This window comes from Plectropomus leopardus, chromosome 3 (genome assembly GCF_026936395.1).
Source record: "Plectropomus leopardus strain MGB_pleo_1.0 chromosome 3, ASM2693639v1, whole genome shotgun sequence".
NCBI lineage: Eukaryota > Metazoa > Chordata > Actinopteri > Perciformes > Serranidae > Plectropomus > Plectropomus leopardus.
Genome location: NC_142178.1, coordinates 30,485,783 through 30,502,401, shown reverse-complemented (window position 1 = coordinate 30,502,401; position 16,619 = coordinate 30,485,783). Strand labels below are relative to the sequence as shown.

Sequence of the window (16,619 nt, the reverse complement as noted above, 5' to 3'; positions counted from 1 at the left end):
TATTTACTGTGAGCTTTTTAAGTGCTGCAATCAAAAAATTGGTAAAAAATTGCTAACTATAATACTAAGTGTCCAGAATTTTACTGCAGTTTATCATGAAACTGGTAACTGTGTCATCCCTAATAAAACGTTTACACATTTGCCTTAAATTGTAAGACAAAATAAAACACTTTATTGGAATGTCAAGTTCTAAATTACTGTAATAATTATAAAACAAACTACGCATCTTGTGCAAATTAAACTGATTATTATGGAACATTTTCTAAAAAGTTTCCTGGACACACTGCAAGCAACATAAAGCTTTTCTTAATCTTAAATCTAGCCTATTATGAGGCATCAACATGACTTGTGCCAGCGACTCCCAATTTTGGATATAGTAATCATCACCCAGTGTTGCTGTTGATGTGTTCAAACCAGCAAACTGATGAGGGAGGATGTACAAAAACATAATATGGAAGTGAAACATGCACAAACACATGCAAACACACACACAAACACACACACATTGTGCCATTACCCTGTGATCGCTGGTGTAGATGTTGCTCATAGATCCATAAGGAGGGTCTGTCGGTTTGAGGCCGTTGTCAACATTAACACGACGGAGGGACTCAGCTAGCTCCTCTGGATCAACTGCACCTCCACTGGTCTACCAGTCGACAACATGCACACCAGTAATCAATGGACGGAAACCAAAAGGAAAAAAAACAAACAAAAACAAAGTGCATCCAAAAACAGGGTTGGGAACACCATTCATTCAGTCAACATGTGTGTTAAATGGTTAAATGTTTAAATGTTGTCAGACAGATTTTGTTCAAGTGCTTTTATATAAATTCTGAAAAATTCCCGCAACGGTTACTTTTAAATGTCAAATAAATTCACTGATGCAGGTTCAAAGCACAATAAACTTTGTCAGGTAACTATGCAATTAAATAAAAATGACCCTTAGTGTGTTGCTATGTTGACTCCCCAGGTTTCTATTATTCATTCATAAAGGTTAGTCTGAACAAGCATTGTTTTGCTTTATTTCATCAAAAGACTGCTTTTTTTTTGGTAAATATCTTATCCTCTACACATTACTAACAGTCCTTCTGATAATGGATGATCACACATTTTGGGGAGCCAGCCAACTCCACGAAACAACTGCAGCTGTTCTTTTTCACTGCTTATTTTTCAATTTGCAGCAACATTCAGCAAAATCAGCAATGCCAAAAATATACACAGACATTAAAAAAAACTTGTGGCTGACAGCTGAAGATGAATCCCACAGGACTGGATTTCTGACCAAATAGAAAGACCATTACGTGGCAGGGCTCAACAATAGGGACTGCCCAATTGCTCGGGGAAAGTAAAATGCCACGCTAGGCTGTAAATCTGGCAACCAGCTTGCCGGGTTGGTCTAAAAGTATGAAAGAGATCGTTTTTCCAGATCTGATGATGAAAGTAGCAAAGGAGTGAGCCGTCCCGTCTCGTACTCATCTTCACTGAGAGTTACACATGTAACAATTTGACACTTAGAGTAATGTGGTGGGGGGTAAAGACAAACTTGATGAGGTAAATCATAGGCGAGCATTTCAGTTTTCCTGGAAGCAGGATTTTAGTTGGCATTACATGATGTGAGCAAACTCCAAATACGTATTATGCACATTGCCACAAGTTTTAGAGCCAGGAAGATAAAAATGGGGCGATTTTAAATGACAATTAAATTTAGTCTTTGTTGTTATTTGATAAACAATTGTACGGGACAAGTAAAAATTGGTAAAGTAGATTTCTGATGGACAAAAAACCCAAACCTTTCAGCCCTGTATGGGGTGTTTAGGATCTGGACCAGACACTATGCTGGAGTTGTTTCGGTCCATTTCATGATTATTATAAAGGTATTGACCTTTTTGTACTATATAAATATATAAATTGTAGTCACATCTCTAAGGATCTCACAACAATCGGTAATTCCAGTGGTATCTGTGAATGTCACATTTCCCTTTTGACGTGTTTCAGAACAATTTAAACTGAGGAGATAAACAGTTTTTGAGTTTATTTTTCAATTTTGAATCATCTTATTTGCAGCTTACTTTTTTTATACAGTGTAAGTAATAGTTTTAATGTTTTAACATATTTACATTTTATTCTTGCTGTGGCTTTTATGTTGTGTTAATGTTTTCACTATGACCATTTTAGATTGCATGGTTTTAGATATTCTAAATTATTTATTCTTTTACTTGGATTTATTTGCAAGGTTTTGTTTTGAAATTGTGTTCACATATGTGAACATGTTGTTTGAATATGTTTTACTTCCTGCCATTAGAGTGAACTGATCAGGTAAGTACCTGCACCTGTGAGTTTTACCTTTTCAGCAGAGACTCAGTTTTTATCCAATAAAAGCATGAGGAGTGGTGAGGGGCACGAAGGAGGACAAAGACATAAACGCCTTTAACACAGAAGCAGGGGGAGACTTTAGAAACGCCAGCGGAGAAGACGCCACTCGAGAGAGACACCAGGCGGGGGGAAGCAAGATAGGAACAGCTGCCAGGCCGAAACAACTGCACAGTACTCAGTACTGCATCACACAGAAATAGGCAGTCCACCTGTTCCTAAGTATCCCCTTTTTTATTCAAACATTTTTAACTCACCCCCCTTCCACTTTAAAGTAACTACTGTTCGTGTATGTGAGTTGACTGAATGCAGAGTTGATGCTTTCCCAACCCACAGAGATCGTGAACATGCACTGATGACGGACTCATCCTCTTTTTGGATGGCCATCTGTCAGAGAAATAACACAACTGTGAACCAAACAATTATCAAACCAAATAGATGAAGGTCCAGCCATGCTGCATCATGCATTAACACAGTCAGTGAGATGTGGGGTTTCAGGAGAGTCAAACATGCAGTCAGATGCACTCACACTTTTTATCTACTGTCACACATCGGGAATGGTGTTGTTTTCATTATTACTTTGTAACAACATGATTTTCACACTCTTCTCCCTCCTTCTCATCTAACGCTATTCCTCTCAATAGCAAACTGGAATAGCATGCCACCACCAGGTGGCGGCCTCAAACCAGAGTTAAGAGAACAGCAAAACAATCCATAAGTCTGTGTGCAGGTATAGACAGCAGTGTGCGTAGTGTTTGGGGATTTTTCTGTACCTTGCTTTTGCTCTTGTGATGTCGTCTGAATCGCAGCAGCTCCTTATGTTGCCTCGACACAAAGTTGACGGCAGCGTACTCCAACAGTGCAGAGAAGACGAAGAGAAGACACACTGCCATCCAGATGTCTATGGCCTTGACATAAGAGACCTGCAAACACACACAAACACCTCATTGACTTAAGTGTCATTCTGCAGACTTGCACCCACCAGAGACCTCTTGTAAATTTAGATGATCAATCAATCAATCAGATTAGATTTTGTTTTGAGATGCATGTTTGTTTTTACATTGTGTTTAATGGGAGGTGCTGCTGACAACCATTAAGACATATTAGTGAGGCAGGCTAGTGAGGGGTTTGAGGGAAGGCAATGCTGGTAAATCGGGTGGTCAGTTTCACTTTGAGTTAATCTTTAAAAAAACCCCAAACATAAATAATATTTCTGTGACACTAATGTGTTTAATAATTAATGAAAGTATTTTGCTTTTGACATTTTTAATTTTCTAGTGAAATAACTTTGAAGACAGTCTGTTTGATACAATCTTTGCATCTCAAATCCTGTAGCAACCAGTCAGAGCGAAATCCAACTGTTTAAGACTCATCTTTGCTAATAATATGTTAGATTTAGTGTATTTTCAGACTTATGTTAATTTTTGGGCAAAAAATTAAAATAAAAGAAAAAAGCCCCAAACAAAAATTTGGCGCCCCCCCCCTAGGGTTTATGAACCTCCTGAAGACCCATCATCTAATCCAATTCATATTTTTCCACAATCACTACAGACAGTGTTTTAGGGCTGCAGCTGCTGCCCTTCACACACACACACACACACACACACACACACACTCACACACACACACACACACATACACACACACACACACACACACACACACACACACACACACACACACACACACACACCCTTGGCTGTGCCGCTGATGCTTGTGTTGTCAAAATGATGCAGCCTCATTTCTTTATGAAATAATGACTTATTTAGACATGTGTTACATACTGGAGTGCAAAGTTCTGTCAGGCACCGGAAACATGAGAAATCTCCTAACCTATAAACACACACACACACACACACACACACACACACACACACACACACACACACACACTCACACACACGGACACCATCAGCCATGTTGTTGAGGTGTATGTGTACAGTATGTGTGAGAGAGATGGGTTTGCTAATAAGCGTTACGTAACAAAGTGCTCCATTTGTGAGTTTTTCTCATGCATACAAGATACCAGAACAAGACGGAGGGACTCTTTCTCACACACGCAGATACATGATGTGTGAAATCAACACATACTTGTGCTTACCCATGCACAACATCCGCCAATAAAAAAATAGTTAATTCAGGTCCCAGGAGAGGGAATAAATCAGCTCTGCCACACTTACACACATCCAGCCTGTTTGTCCACCTTCTTCCCCAGTCACTTACCTATATCTATATACTGTATGTATGTATGCATATACATGAAATATATCCTCCTAAATAAATATTATGTTTATATATATATATGTGCTGCACCAAAGGCCTGCGAGTTTAACAATTTGAACCAGATGGACACAATCTGTCTGAACATCCATGGTTACAGTACAAACAGGAAGTGCTTACAGCTAATACAGAATGACATTTCATGCTGCAGATTCACCAAAATGTAAAACAACACTAAATATACTAAAAATAAACAAAAATAAATAGGGCACAGGTGTAGCCCACAGCTAACTGACTCCATAGCAACATAACACTTCCTGTTTGCACCACCCAAAGCATGATGGTGGCACATTATATTTACATTACATAAAATAAATAAATATATACAGTTTCTGACAATTGCTTGTTAGGCCTGCAGAATTCATGGAAATCACAATATGACCAGGTGCAAAATCCAAATTGCGAGAGCTGCAATTTTTTTTGATGAAGGTAAAATGTGTCAAAACATACCATTGTAAAAGAAGCATTGTAGTACTACAGAGATTCACCAAATGAAAAATATAACGACCGACCAGCCGTTATCATTTCCAATAAAAGGCGACATAGGTGTGTTATGCGAGCGATAATGGATTGACAAGCCCATTAAACGTGGGTGTGGCCACGTACGAGGGGTTTCTGGGAGGTGATAGTCCACGATTTCACAGAGGAATTGTGGATTCAAAAAGTCCAGATGATCCACCCAACTTTTGAAGAGTTACATGATACCATAACAACTCTGCCTGCTGCAACATGCTCGAGCGAGGTTGTTCCTACCGACATGCCCATAGCTATAGCTATATATTGTTTCTCTTGTACTGCAGAAATCTCAGTTTTTTTAAACTCTCATTCCCACTGAAATTGCAAAGCTCATCAACAAAAGATGGTGGTGATTCTAGGCGACAAAACCCAAAATGTAAAGTTTGCACTCAACTAAAGGTTATTTTAATGGATTATATTGATGTCAAATTGACAAAAACACTTTCAACACTGTGTTTCAAGAGTTGTTAGATGACATGCAAGGAATTCTTCATATGTCATATTTTTTAAACAGAGTTTGGTGGTATATTTTCCACTAGGAGCAGGATGGGACACAACCCTAAAGTAATCCTATTGTAGTTTTGCAAATAGTGACCCTGCAAGATCCCAAGTCTTTGCAAAATCATACAGTGTGTGACTAAAAACTGTCTGTGTGAAATGGTGTCAGAAGTTTTTAAAAAGTCTTTAAAAAGTCTTTTCAAAGTGTTTAGAGTATGGTTGGCATAACCTGCATGTGTTGGGACAGTGGGAGGAAATTGGGCCACCTAGAATATACAGATGAATAATAAAACACATAAAACACAGACCTTCGGCAGTGAAGTCCTGGAGCCTGAGCTCTGTGTTGTCATTGTGAGGACGGTGGTGATGCCCAGCGCCACTCTGGCTGGGGCAGCGTCCATGTTGATCCAGAAGGAGACCCAGGACAGAATGACGATGAGCAGAGAGGGGATGTACATCTGGATCAGGTAGTAGCCCATCTGACGCTCCAGGTGGAACCGCACTTCGATGCAAGTAAATTTACCTGCAACAAAACAGAGACGGCTTATAATAATACTCACTTGTTTATAATTACATGCGCTTCACCTTTAATTTTTCTGGATATACTAACAGTCTTCCAAAAACAGTCAGAAATATGCCGACAAAAACGCGTCTATACTTTGGGTCTGCTGATTATGATGCCCAAAATCTATAAATATCGATATGAAGGAGCTTCGTGAATCATTCAGTGTCCCCGCCCCCACACACACACTCGTCCCTGGTTGTCTGCTGTCTGTGGTCAGATCCCATTTAATGAAACGACAACATCAGTCTGGATGTCACTCTGTTTGTTTCTTCGTCCTGTAGCTGATTTTTTTTTTCTTGGCTTGATCCCGGCAGCGTGAACATGACTGATGAAACGTGACAACCGTTTCACCCTGTGTGCATGTAACAGTACCTGCGTCGTGATGCTAACAGCAGTGTGTGTGTGTGTGTGTGTGTGTGTGTGTGTGTGTGTGTGTGTGTGTGTGTGTGTGTGTACCTGTGTTGTAGTGCTTGGTGCAGTATCTGAGGTCTGATTCATCTTTGAGGATGAACTGTGGGAGCGTGAGGCCTTCGGCTACTTGGACTGGTCCATTCTCTTGCCACTCAAAGATCAGGTCGTTCATAGTGTAACCAACTGAAAAAACAAAGCAGACAATTTATTGATCAACAATTCATAAAATATTACACATCTTAAAGGTCAGTAACAACCATTGAAGTGACGTCTTGTGGTACTTCTGTCTCTGGGCCTTTATTTTTCAAATGTCTCAGAGTAGCAGATGTGCTTCTAACACCCCTCTGTTTATTTTGACTTTATACCCAGATGCTCGTATGTTAAATTCTTAAATTATTATTGTATTATTTGATTAGAGTTCTGACTCATTAACATGTAGGCAGCATTTTAATGTCGTACTCGGTGGAGAAGAAGTTGAAGCACTTGAAAGTGCAGAAATACATCATCCGTTTTGTAAAAGATTCATAGCTCTTCACTGATTTATTTGTATTGCATTTCTCTTTGCAAATACGCACTTTTTGTCATTTGTACATTTTTATCAACTTTGTATTACTGCTTAGTCTTGAAATTTTAATCAATTAGGCAATCTTTGTTTTTATCTTTTTTATTTTTTTAAATATTTTTTTTTAAATATATATATTATAGATATTTTAATAGAAGAGATATATCCACAAGGCATTTTTTGGCTTCTGATCTCTCCTGCACAGTGTTCAAACTTTTTAATTTAGTTTTTTTGTCTTTCTATCCATGTGTATTTGCAAATGAAACTATACTGAACTAATTTTGTAGGCGCCATCATGTTTTTTATGTGACATTCAAGGTTAAAAATGGGAAACAGCAGAAAGAGACACAAAGCAAACAAACAAATGTACGAGGATAATAACTGAGCGAATGGAAGCCACATTAAAATGCATGCAATGGTCAGTGCACTGTCGGGCTTCTTGGCAAAAACAGAAACCAGCTGTTACAAGCCTACAGCCATACGCAAAACATTTTGTTCATTTTTCCTCTTAAGGTTCAGCTAAAAGCGTGTGAAAAATCTTTTTTTTTTTTTAACTTGTATACTATGTTCAAAAAAAGAAAGAAAGAAAAAAAAACACTGGACGCCCTCAGCCTTCAACACAAGCATCCAAGCCTCTGTGGCTGGATTTTTTAAAATCTTAAAATCGCCCGTAGTGTCTCCAACTGTCAACTCAAAGCATTTACAAGATCTGCTGGTCACAGCAAATGCATCAACTCAAAACTCTTCCCTCCATTTCTGTTACTTCAGTCTTGTAAAAAAGGGGAAAAATCATCATATCAGTAATACAAATGGGATTACCTGACAATCTGTACATCACAATACTCTCAAATATTAAATAAAATTACTACTATATATTAAAGCTTCAGTATATATAATGTGTAATGCTGAAATGACTTGGGGATGGATCAAAGTGTTTTTTTCTATCATGCATCACTCCCTCTCGCTTTCCCTCTGTATGTGCGTGTCTTTATGTTTCCTCAAAACAGCACAGCAACAAAAATAATCTATTATATTTACATATATAAATATAAAAACAGAGCTAGATGTATGTACGGTAATGGCTTTTGCTCGTGGGCTAGAGCAGAACAAACCCACCAATGAAGACAAATAATCTGTCCAAGTGTTATCTGTCCCCCGGGGCCAGGACAGAGGATGAATTAGTCATCATAAATCTATCAACATTATTAAGCACGACTTTGTATTTCCTCAAAAAGATACGGCCATGTGTCTGCTTCGATACTGTATCCTGTCAAGCGGAAGGAGGATGATACTAAATATACTTTGGTGAGATGTATGGATGAATGAAAAATGAGAGAAAACATGAGAATACACGGCAAAATAAATGTAAAGATGGAAAGTAATACATAATGTGATGTGTGTAATTCAGGGCCTGAATCTCAGAGCAGGGTTGCAGTTGTGCAGAATTTCATAGACTCCAGCAAAACTAGCGGTTAAAATTCACAAACATATTTACAGCGATGTCTAATAATGTTCAGCCAATGTTTGCACTGATGCAGAATGCGGGCAGACCTGAAGGAACACTGCATCACGCCATATTCACGCTGGATGCAGAAGCGCTCCCATATATCAGCTGTTGCACAGTCAGCAGTCGCCTGCCTGTTAACACCAGAAGCTTGTTTCTATGTGCTGAACAGCAAGCAAAACTGCTCTTTCTAATCACATGTAGAGCTCTGTCTCTGTCTGCTTGTGTGTGTGTCTAAAACCAGTTTTACACAGATGTCACGTTCGCCACGAGGTCCCCTCTTTATGCCTCCTTTGCATTTTTACACAATTAAATGATGGTGGCATCTCTCGGCTGCCGTGTGTGATTATACACTGCATTGTGACATAAAACATAAGCGTTGGCAGCACTTTCTAAACAATGGCTTTAACTTGGCAGCTGATCTCCTTACCCTCTGCTCGGAGGTTAAGGAGCTTCCGAATCTCATTGTTTTCCCAGTCTGTAAACATTTACAACCAACAGTCTTCTTTGAATAAACTGCTGACAGCTCCCACGTTGGGACATAAACACGTCGTCAAACTGTCACACTTGCCCCACCCATAGTCACGTCTTTTCAGCTTTATGTTTTATACAGGCCTCGTTTTGGGGCTGTCACAACCTCTGTTCCTGGCCCAGAGGTGAGACCACTCTGTCCCCTCTTTCCACGATTGTACGTTATATTTATTCGGAACAGCACAGCAGCATAATGGTGCATTATTTTCATGCTGAACAGGCAGTGTAAAAACGGCTTATGTGTGTATGTCTGTGTGTGTCTGCTCGTCTCACTCGCTCTCTGTTTAGACACAGTTGACAAATATGTGTAAGCATTTGATGCATAGTTTATCTATCATATTCCTGTGTAATATGCTATATTCAAATGTTGTTAATCTGTTGTTTTATCTATCACATGGTAGAACAAAATGTACATTTATATTTATACTTTAGTGTTTAGATATATTTATTTTATATTAGTACTTATGTTTAAATTTTATTGATATATTCTACACTTTCCTACTTCTTTAAGACTTTTGAATGGGAACTTGACTGCTCCTGGATTGGCAGAAAAGATCACAAGTTGGCAGCTGAGGTCAGGCTGTGGTACATCCTGTGTAAACAGCCCCAACTGGTTAACATGGACGCTGAAAAGAAGTGGGCAGTGCACAACAACAAAAAATCAGTGTACTTTGTGGTACTTCCTCGTAGCTTTCTCCCTTTTTTAAGAAGGCTACGCGCTTCCTCTGCTGATGCAGCATCTCTCATTAGCATACAGACAGGTTTCAGTGATGTGAACTGAAGGCGTGCAACAACGATAGTCTGCTGGTGGAATTCCAAAAGAACCAGCACAAATGGCAGTGCCAAAGATGTCAGCGTTAACAACAGTAATCCTCAGACTCCTCAGACAGATAATGGTAATGCTACTAAAGTGAAGTAGCAGTCCAAAAACACGTTCCAGACATAGACTGTATAAGTAATTTCAGGATGACTGGTTCAGAATACATCCATGGCTCAAATTTAACCAGTGTTGGATAAAGTACCTGAAGGCAAAACTTAAGTAAAATTGCAGATATCTTAACAGAAAATGTCTTTGGTAGAAGTTAAAGTCACCTATCAGAATTTAAGTATATGATATTTACTGTACTTAAGTATCAGAAGTAATTTTATAATATTAAATGTAATGAAGTGTTAAAAGTAAAAGTACAAATAAATGCAATGTACACCACCCTCAAAATGGAGCGTACATTACGCTTGAAGAAAAACACACACGGCCTGTTGTCTGTATATGGTGGGCTCTATGTGTATGTACACAAACCTAATCCCCAACAGTTTACAAAGCTGCGAGGTATTTCCATGCTGAAAATCCCACATTTCTGGTTGGAAATGATTAAACATGTTTTATGTGCACTGTTGTATGTTTACCTCACTTCTCATGTTTTATCAGTGTATTTGGTAATGTGTTTTTGATGTTTTTTTAATGTAATCAGGGCATTCTTTAAAAAGAAAGCTTGCTCTCAATGACCTTCCTGTTAAAATAAAGGTTAATAAATAAAAAACATGTAAACTTCTTAGTAGATAGTTTGTCCTTTTTGGAATAAGGGGACTATTTTGTGCATGTAAATGCACTTAGTAATGTGTATAATTCAGAGAATTCAGAGAAGAATGACAAAATCTGAGAACAGGACCCCAAAAAGTGTTTATATCTCCCCCTATGTAAAGCACTGAAGTGAGGAATTCCAGGTCCTGTTATTGTTTGCATATCTTTATCCACACACTTGTACTTCACTGGGAATTTCAGTTTCTACACAACGTTCAGTCTATTTTGCTCTTTGCAGTGTGCAGCTCCTGCCTGTGCAGGTGATGGAACAAGTTCTGCTCCCTGTTTGAATCCCGAGCTGCATGCTAAACACTCAGTAGCGTGCACAGCTCTGTCTCTATATGCACAAAGGCCCTGTGGCTTTGGCATGCTGCTCTGCGCCCACAGGGACTTTGTGGGTAAAAAGACAGGAGACACATCAGTGATGTATAGGATATACATACAGCATGAACATGAGAAGTCATCGCAATTAAGATGAATAATAAAGTGAAGCGAGAGGAAGCAGGAGTGGTGGAGCGCGAGATGAGCAATGTTAAGTTATTTATTGACAATATGTGGCTGACATTGTTGATTTGTAGCACATTGCTGTGAGAAGCTTTATATTTTCATCCAGTTTAATTATGACTGCTGCTCATAGAGGCCTACTGTCATGAAACCTTAATAGAGTGGGAATGCGTCATGGAGAGGTCAAAGCTCTGCTATGATTTGATGAATAATAAATAAGAGAGGAAGGAGACAATTGTGATGAAGAAATAAATCAGCAGTGACAGAGACTTGTACAGTAGTTGCATGTAATACCAAGGTGAAATAGACAGCCGACGGGTGTATTGACAAAAGTTCAATAATTTGCTTTGCTCACAACTTAAAGAGTGACAACAAGGGAAGGGACATTTGTGTCCCCAGTTTGTCCTTCAGACAGCACTTTACCACAGGCTCTGTCCCATTTTAAGAGGGTAAGTTGCCTGTAAGGAGGCCCTGCCTTAAAGGCTGAAGTCAGGGAACGAAAGGCTCTGGAGCTCAGTAAAACTCACAGATTATGAAAGATAATATCATAGATACTCTGCAAGATGTGCACTGATGTCTATCTTTGGTTATTTTTAGGAAAGTGTACAATTAATCCCCCTGCCAAGTGATGGGTTTCTACCCTCTTCCTACGACTGTGTATCACAACATGTCTGTGTGCAAATTACTAATTACGATTAGAACTAGGTTTACGTTCTGTTTCGTGCAAAATTGGGGTTGGACATTTACTTTTTACTTATGGCTACAGAAGCGTTTAGGGAATGCATGATGTCAATAAGGGTCGTCACAAGTATAGAACTACAAACGTGTGTGTATTTGTGTATTTTTTAGGGGTAGACTATATTGGTTTCTCAGGGTTTACACCGATATTGATTATTTGTACTTAATGAGACTACTAACCAATATTTGGAACAGATATGCATTTACAACAAAATGAAAATCTGTTGAAATTTGCAATTTGGAATACAGCAAACGAAACACAAAACTTTGCTAAAAACTCATTTAGCAAATGTTAAACAAAACAAAACTTTTTTAAAGTTCAGTGAAAATGTAAATTACAAAAGGTAAAAGTTCCTTCAATTCTGACACATTCTTTAAACGTTTTCATTAATCAATTTTGATCATTAAAATAAAACGCAAATACAGATAATCAGCAAAATGCCAAATATCTGCCCCAATAATTGGCCTGGCCAATAATCTGTCAACCCCTAGTACATATACTGTACTCACAGCTCTCCAGCTGCATGATACATGTCTGAACATCCATAGGGAAGTTCTTCAGATCCATGGGGCATGACAGAGTTAATGTTAGTCTGAAAGCAAAGAGAGAGAACAAGAGAGCAGAGAGTCAAAGACAGTGACAGGATTTGAATTCATCCGTGAATGTTGCATCAATGTACAATATCAAAATGCTTTTATCTGTGCTTATTTTATATTCACATAGCGTTAAGTGGGATATCTGTAAAGCTCAAAAACAGAAGCACAACCTCTCTGCAATATCTAAGATACAGCAACTGCCATTTTTACTTAGAGAGTGCAATCAGAGGGATCCAAGACGAACATAATAACTTTCATAGAGCAACTCTGAACGTCTATCAGAATCTGAGTATTAAAGTAATACTTTACCTGCAAAATGACTATTTGTATTTCAGTGACTCACTGCATGTTACCTTGTATTCATGAGGAAAACTTTGTTTTACAAGCATGTCACCACAGTGAATGGAGAATCGAAAAAAAGCAAACATTCTTCATTAATCAGTAATCATGGTCCGCATTTAACAGCAAAACATTATAAAAACATCCATTTAAAAACTTTCACACAACTGCAGTATAATCCAAGTCTAATTTATGCAGTCATATGATCAGTACTTCTAAAAACATTTGCATTTTTATTAAAACGTCACAATAATAAACATTTCTGCCTGCCATTAGCGTGTCCTGAGTGCCTGAATTTGAGCTCTGCATTGTACTGTTTCTCTACTGTCTGCACTGATGTGCTTTAAATCAGAATGTTTTAACAAAATGCATGTTTTCTTCAATAATCTAAGGTTATACCTGGTCAGTAACTGATATAGCAATGGTCATTTTGCAGGTTAAGTATTCCTACAGTGAATGTAAAATTGACATATGCACACATTCAAAACCATTTTAGTAAAGCCTTGGAAATGAAATGGCTATTTATTTGGAGTTTTTGTGTCTTGGACAAAATAAAAATATTATTCACGTATTTGTTTGGGCCCACATAACACATTTTTGTAAAAAGGAATGGTTATTGAAATTCAGTCTTTAACAAGTAAGTCTTGGATTATTAGTTTACTCCACAATATTTTGGGTTGTACTGTTCAGTGTGGTTGTACTGGGAGTAAATAAGCTGTTGGTTAATGCACTGTAAATCAATAAGATTATATCAGAAGATTTTGTGAAATTACAAATTAATATTGTGATTAAACAAGAGTACAAATATATTCTATATTCAACCATGCACCATCGTACAGAACTACACTGCTTATTTTTCACACCACAGATAATATTTTCCTACAAATCCCATCTTGTTTCCAGCTGCTCCGTGTGCCTCGAGCCAGTTTGGTCAAATTCAAAAGAATAAAAGTATGTTTGAAAAAGTCTGCTTGTCATTTGTGAAATTACTTTCTGTATTAAGTCAGACACAACTGACCACACTCCTCTAACACTACTGGTGTTTGGCAGCTTTAATAGTGTTAAACGCCCCCACAAGCCAAACAGAGCCCACCCCATACTTACCTTATAGAGTACAAAACATTGCCGTTCTTAAATATCCTGAGCAGCTTGTTATCTGTAGTGACTTCGTGAAAATGGGCCCCCTTCTCATTGGCGAAGAACAGGTCAGGTTTCCAAATGGAGTCTAACATAGAGGGGTCCAGGTCCAGAGAGTCGTCTGGGTATTCAGCGTAGGCGAGCCTGGGGTCATTCCACTGCTGACGGAGGAAGATATTTACACGGTAGTCCTGTAGACACAAAGAATAACACAAATACATCACTTACAGAGACATTAAAGGGAATAACTTTAACACTTCAATACCTGGTTCAAAGTCACTTTTCAGGTGCTGCATTCAGACACCTTTTACAACCATTTAAACTGCTGAAAACATGGGAAAAACCATAATGAGCAACTTCGCAAGAAATGTCCTAGAAACTGCAAAAGGTGTAAAAGATGGCAAGATAGTGATTTGAAAATTAGCTAGGGGGATTATAAGATATTATCAAAAATGAGGATAAAATGTCCAAAAACTCTATTTATAATTATCTTTATTATATATTTAAAATTTAGTTACAGAAAAAAAAATCTTGATGTCTTTTTCCCTTTTTAACTTCCTCTTTTTTCTTATTTTTAAGCAATTTTCTTGTAACTGTTTAATAATTTTTGGTTCATTTCTTGTTAAGTCAATCATAGCCCTCTTCCCATGTTTCTGAAGGAAATTAAGCCAATTTGTTCAGTTTTCAAAGGGATTAGGAGCCTAAACACTAAAAGAAATTTGCATGAGGAACCACATTTAAAAAAAATGTGTTAAAGTGCTTTATTTATAGATGTAGTACTACTGTGTTGTTGAATGATTCATTCAAGAATCATTGAATTTGAGAAATTCAGCTTTGAGAATCCGATACCTACACTCATGTTGTTCCTGTGCAGAAAAACAATTTCCAGGAGCACGTTACCACATGTGAATATAAATAAAGCTACACTTGTCACTTCGTGCCGTTTCTGGAACCAGACTTCCCATAATCAATCACCCCGGCTGCTCAGTGTTTCATGTTTTCATCCTGGTTGAAACCTGCTCAAGCTGTGCACTGATGAGGCAGATGCGTGCAAATTATTCCAAGCCCTGTTACTCCAGCTGTTTCATTGGATTCGGTGATGTTGGTCAGCAGTGGTGGAAATTGTACATAAATACATATGTTACAACTGGGTTCTTGATTTCTGCTTGCACATCAAACCTTCCACCACATCTGGAGGCAGCTGCGTCCTCATCATTACCATCGGCACACTGAAGCACACTTAAGTGTGAGGGTGGAGTTGAGGGGGAGCTAACAAGCAGCTATAGTGTTGCAGCAGTTTGTCACGGGGTCATGCTCAAATGCCTTTGCTTTATGTGCGTCAGGTGAGCAAATCATAGTCCCTGAGGCTCCTGACAGTTTCTAATCCATGGGTGAAGCCATTATTAGACTTATGTATTTATTTACTTTCAGGAAAAATGCACACTATCACACTATTACACATCTCTGTAAATTTGCAGTGTTAGCCAAAAGGTTCATTTTCAACCCCCTTTTTTGGCCATATGTTTAATAAGCAGTTCAAACAACAATTAAACACACCGCAAATAAAATTACAACTGGACAAAGCAAAACATGAACCGCTGGACGGACGGAAAAGTTTAGAGGTGTAAGGCAGCATCATGCAGACTAGAACATGTAAAAAGCTGGCAATTAATACAAAACAATGTTGAGCAGACAAACCGCAAAAGCAGTTAAAACATGAAAAATAAATAAATAAAATCACAATCCATTAGAGAACAAATGTAAAATCAGAAGGGAAGCATTCTGACAAAAACAAGCAAAAAGCCAATCGAATGAGCAGGTCTGGTTGGGTTTTTTTAGACATGTTTTAAGATTATATGCAAAGAAAAGAGTCTCTGTGTGTATTTAGCAGGATGTTCTAAAACTGGAAGCTCTTACTGTAAATGCGGTCTGAAAAAGATTTTTCCTCCATGGGATAACTATGTCCACTCTAACTCTTGGTCTGGTTAATCTATCCTCAACATTTTCCTGAAAGATGACTGAGAAAAATGGAGAAGGTGCTGGTCTAATAACAATTTTGAGTAGTAACCCTTTGAAACCTGAAAAAAAAAAGGCAATGAGCAATTGAAGAAATGACCCAAAACCTAAACTTTGCAGGAAGTGAATAAAAAGTACAAGAAAATTACCTGAAAATTGGTTAAAACAACAACAAACAAACAAAACAAACAAAAAAAGTAAAAAGAAAAAGAAATGGAAAGAAATCTTAGCATAGTAATAATTAGTTAATAATAATAGTTAAAGTTAATAATAACAGTATTTACAGAAAATATGCTGATTTGGCACCAATCTTGAAGCTCTTCTGACCAAAATATAACACATTCAAAATAAAAAAACTACAAAAATATATTTGAAACAAAAACTCTGATTCCTTGTATAAACCTATTACACCCATTACGTCATTACCCACAGTGATTCACTAACTCTGACTGGCAGAAGAGTTTCAGCCACT

General features: G+C 38.0%; 1 protein-coding gene across 3 annotated transcripts in view; it reads right to left on the bottom strand.

Moving 5' to 3' along the window:
* glra3 (glycine receptor, alpha 3) overlaps positions 1–16,619 on the bottom strand; it is a 70,204-nt gene that overhangs the window by 10,494 nt on the left and 43,091 nt on the right. For 2 of the 3 annotated variants that reach the window (XM_088072954.1, XM_088072949.1), the window contains exons 4-9: positions 14,099–14,322; positions 12,569–12,651; positions 6,686–6,823; positions 5,973–6,187; positions 3,144–3,293; positions 518–646 (exon numbers count right to left, since the gene is read on the bottom strand). In XM_088072954.1, the coding sequence (XP_087929080.1) occupies positions 518–646; positions 3,144–3,293; positions 5,973–6,187; positions 6,686–6,823; positions 12,569–12,651; positions 14,099–14,322 (939 nt within the window). The remainder of the gene's footprint in view (positions 1–517; positions 647–3,143; positions 3,294–5,972; positions 6,188–6,685; positions 6,824–12,568; positions 12,652–14,098; positions 14,323–16,619) is intronic. The other variant, XM_088072957.1, reaches the window with a different exon arrangement.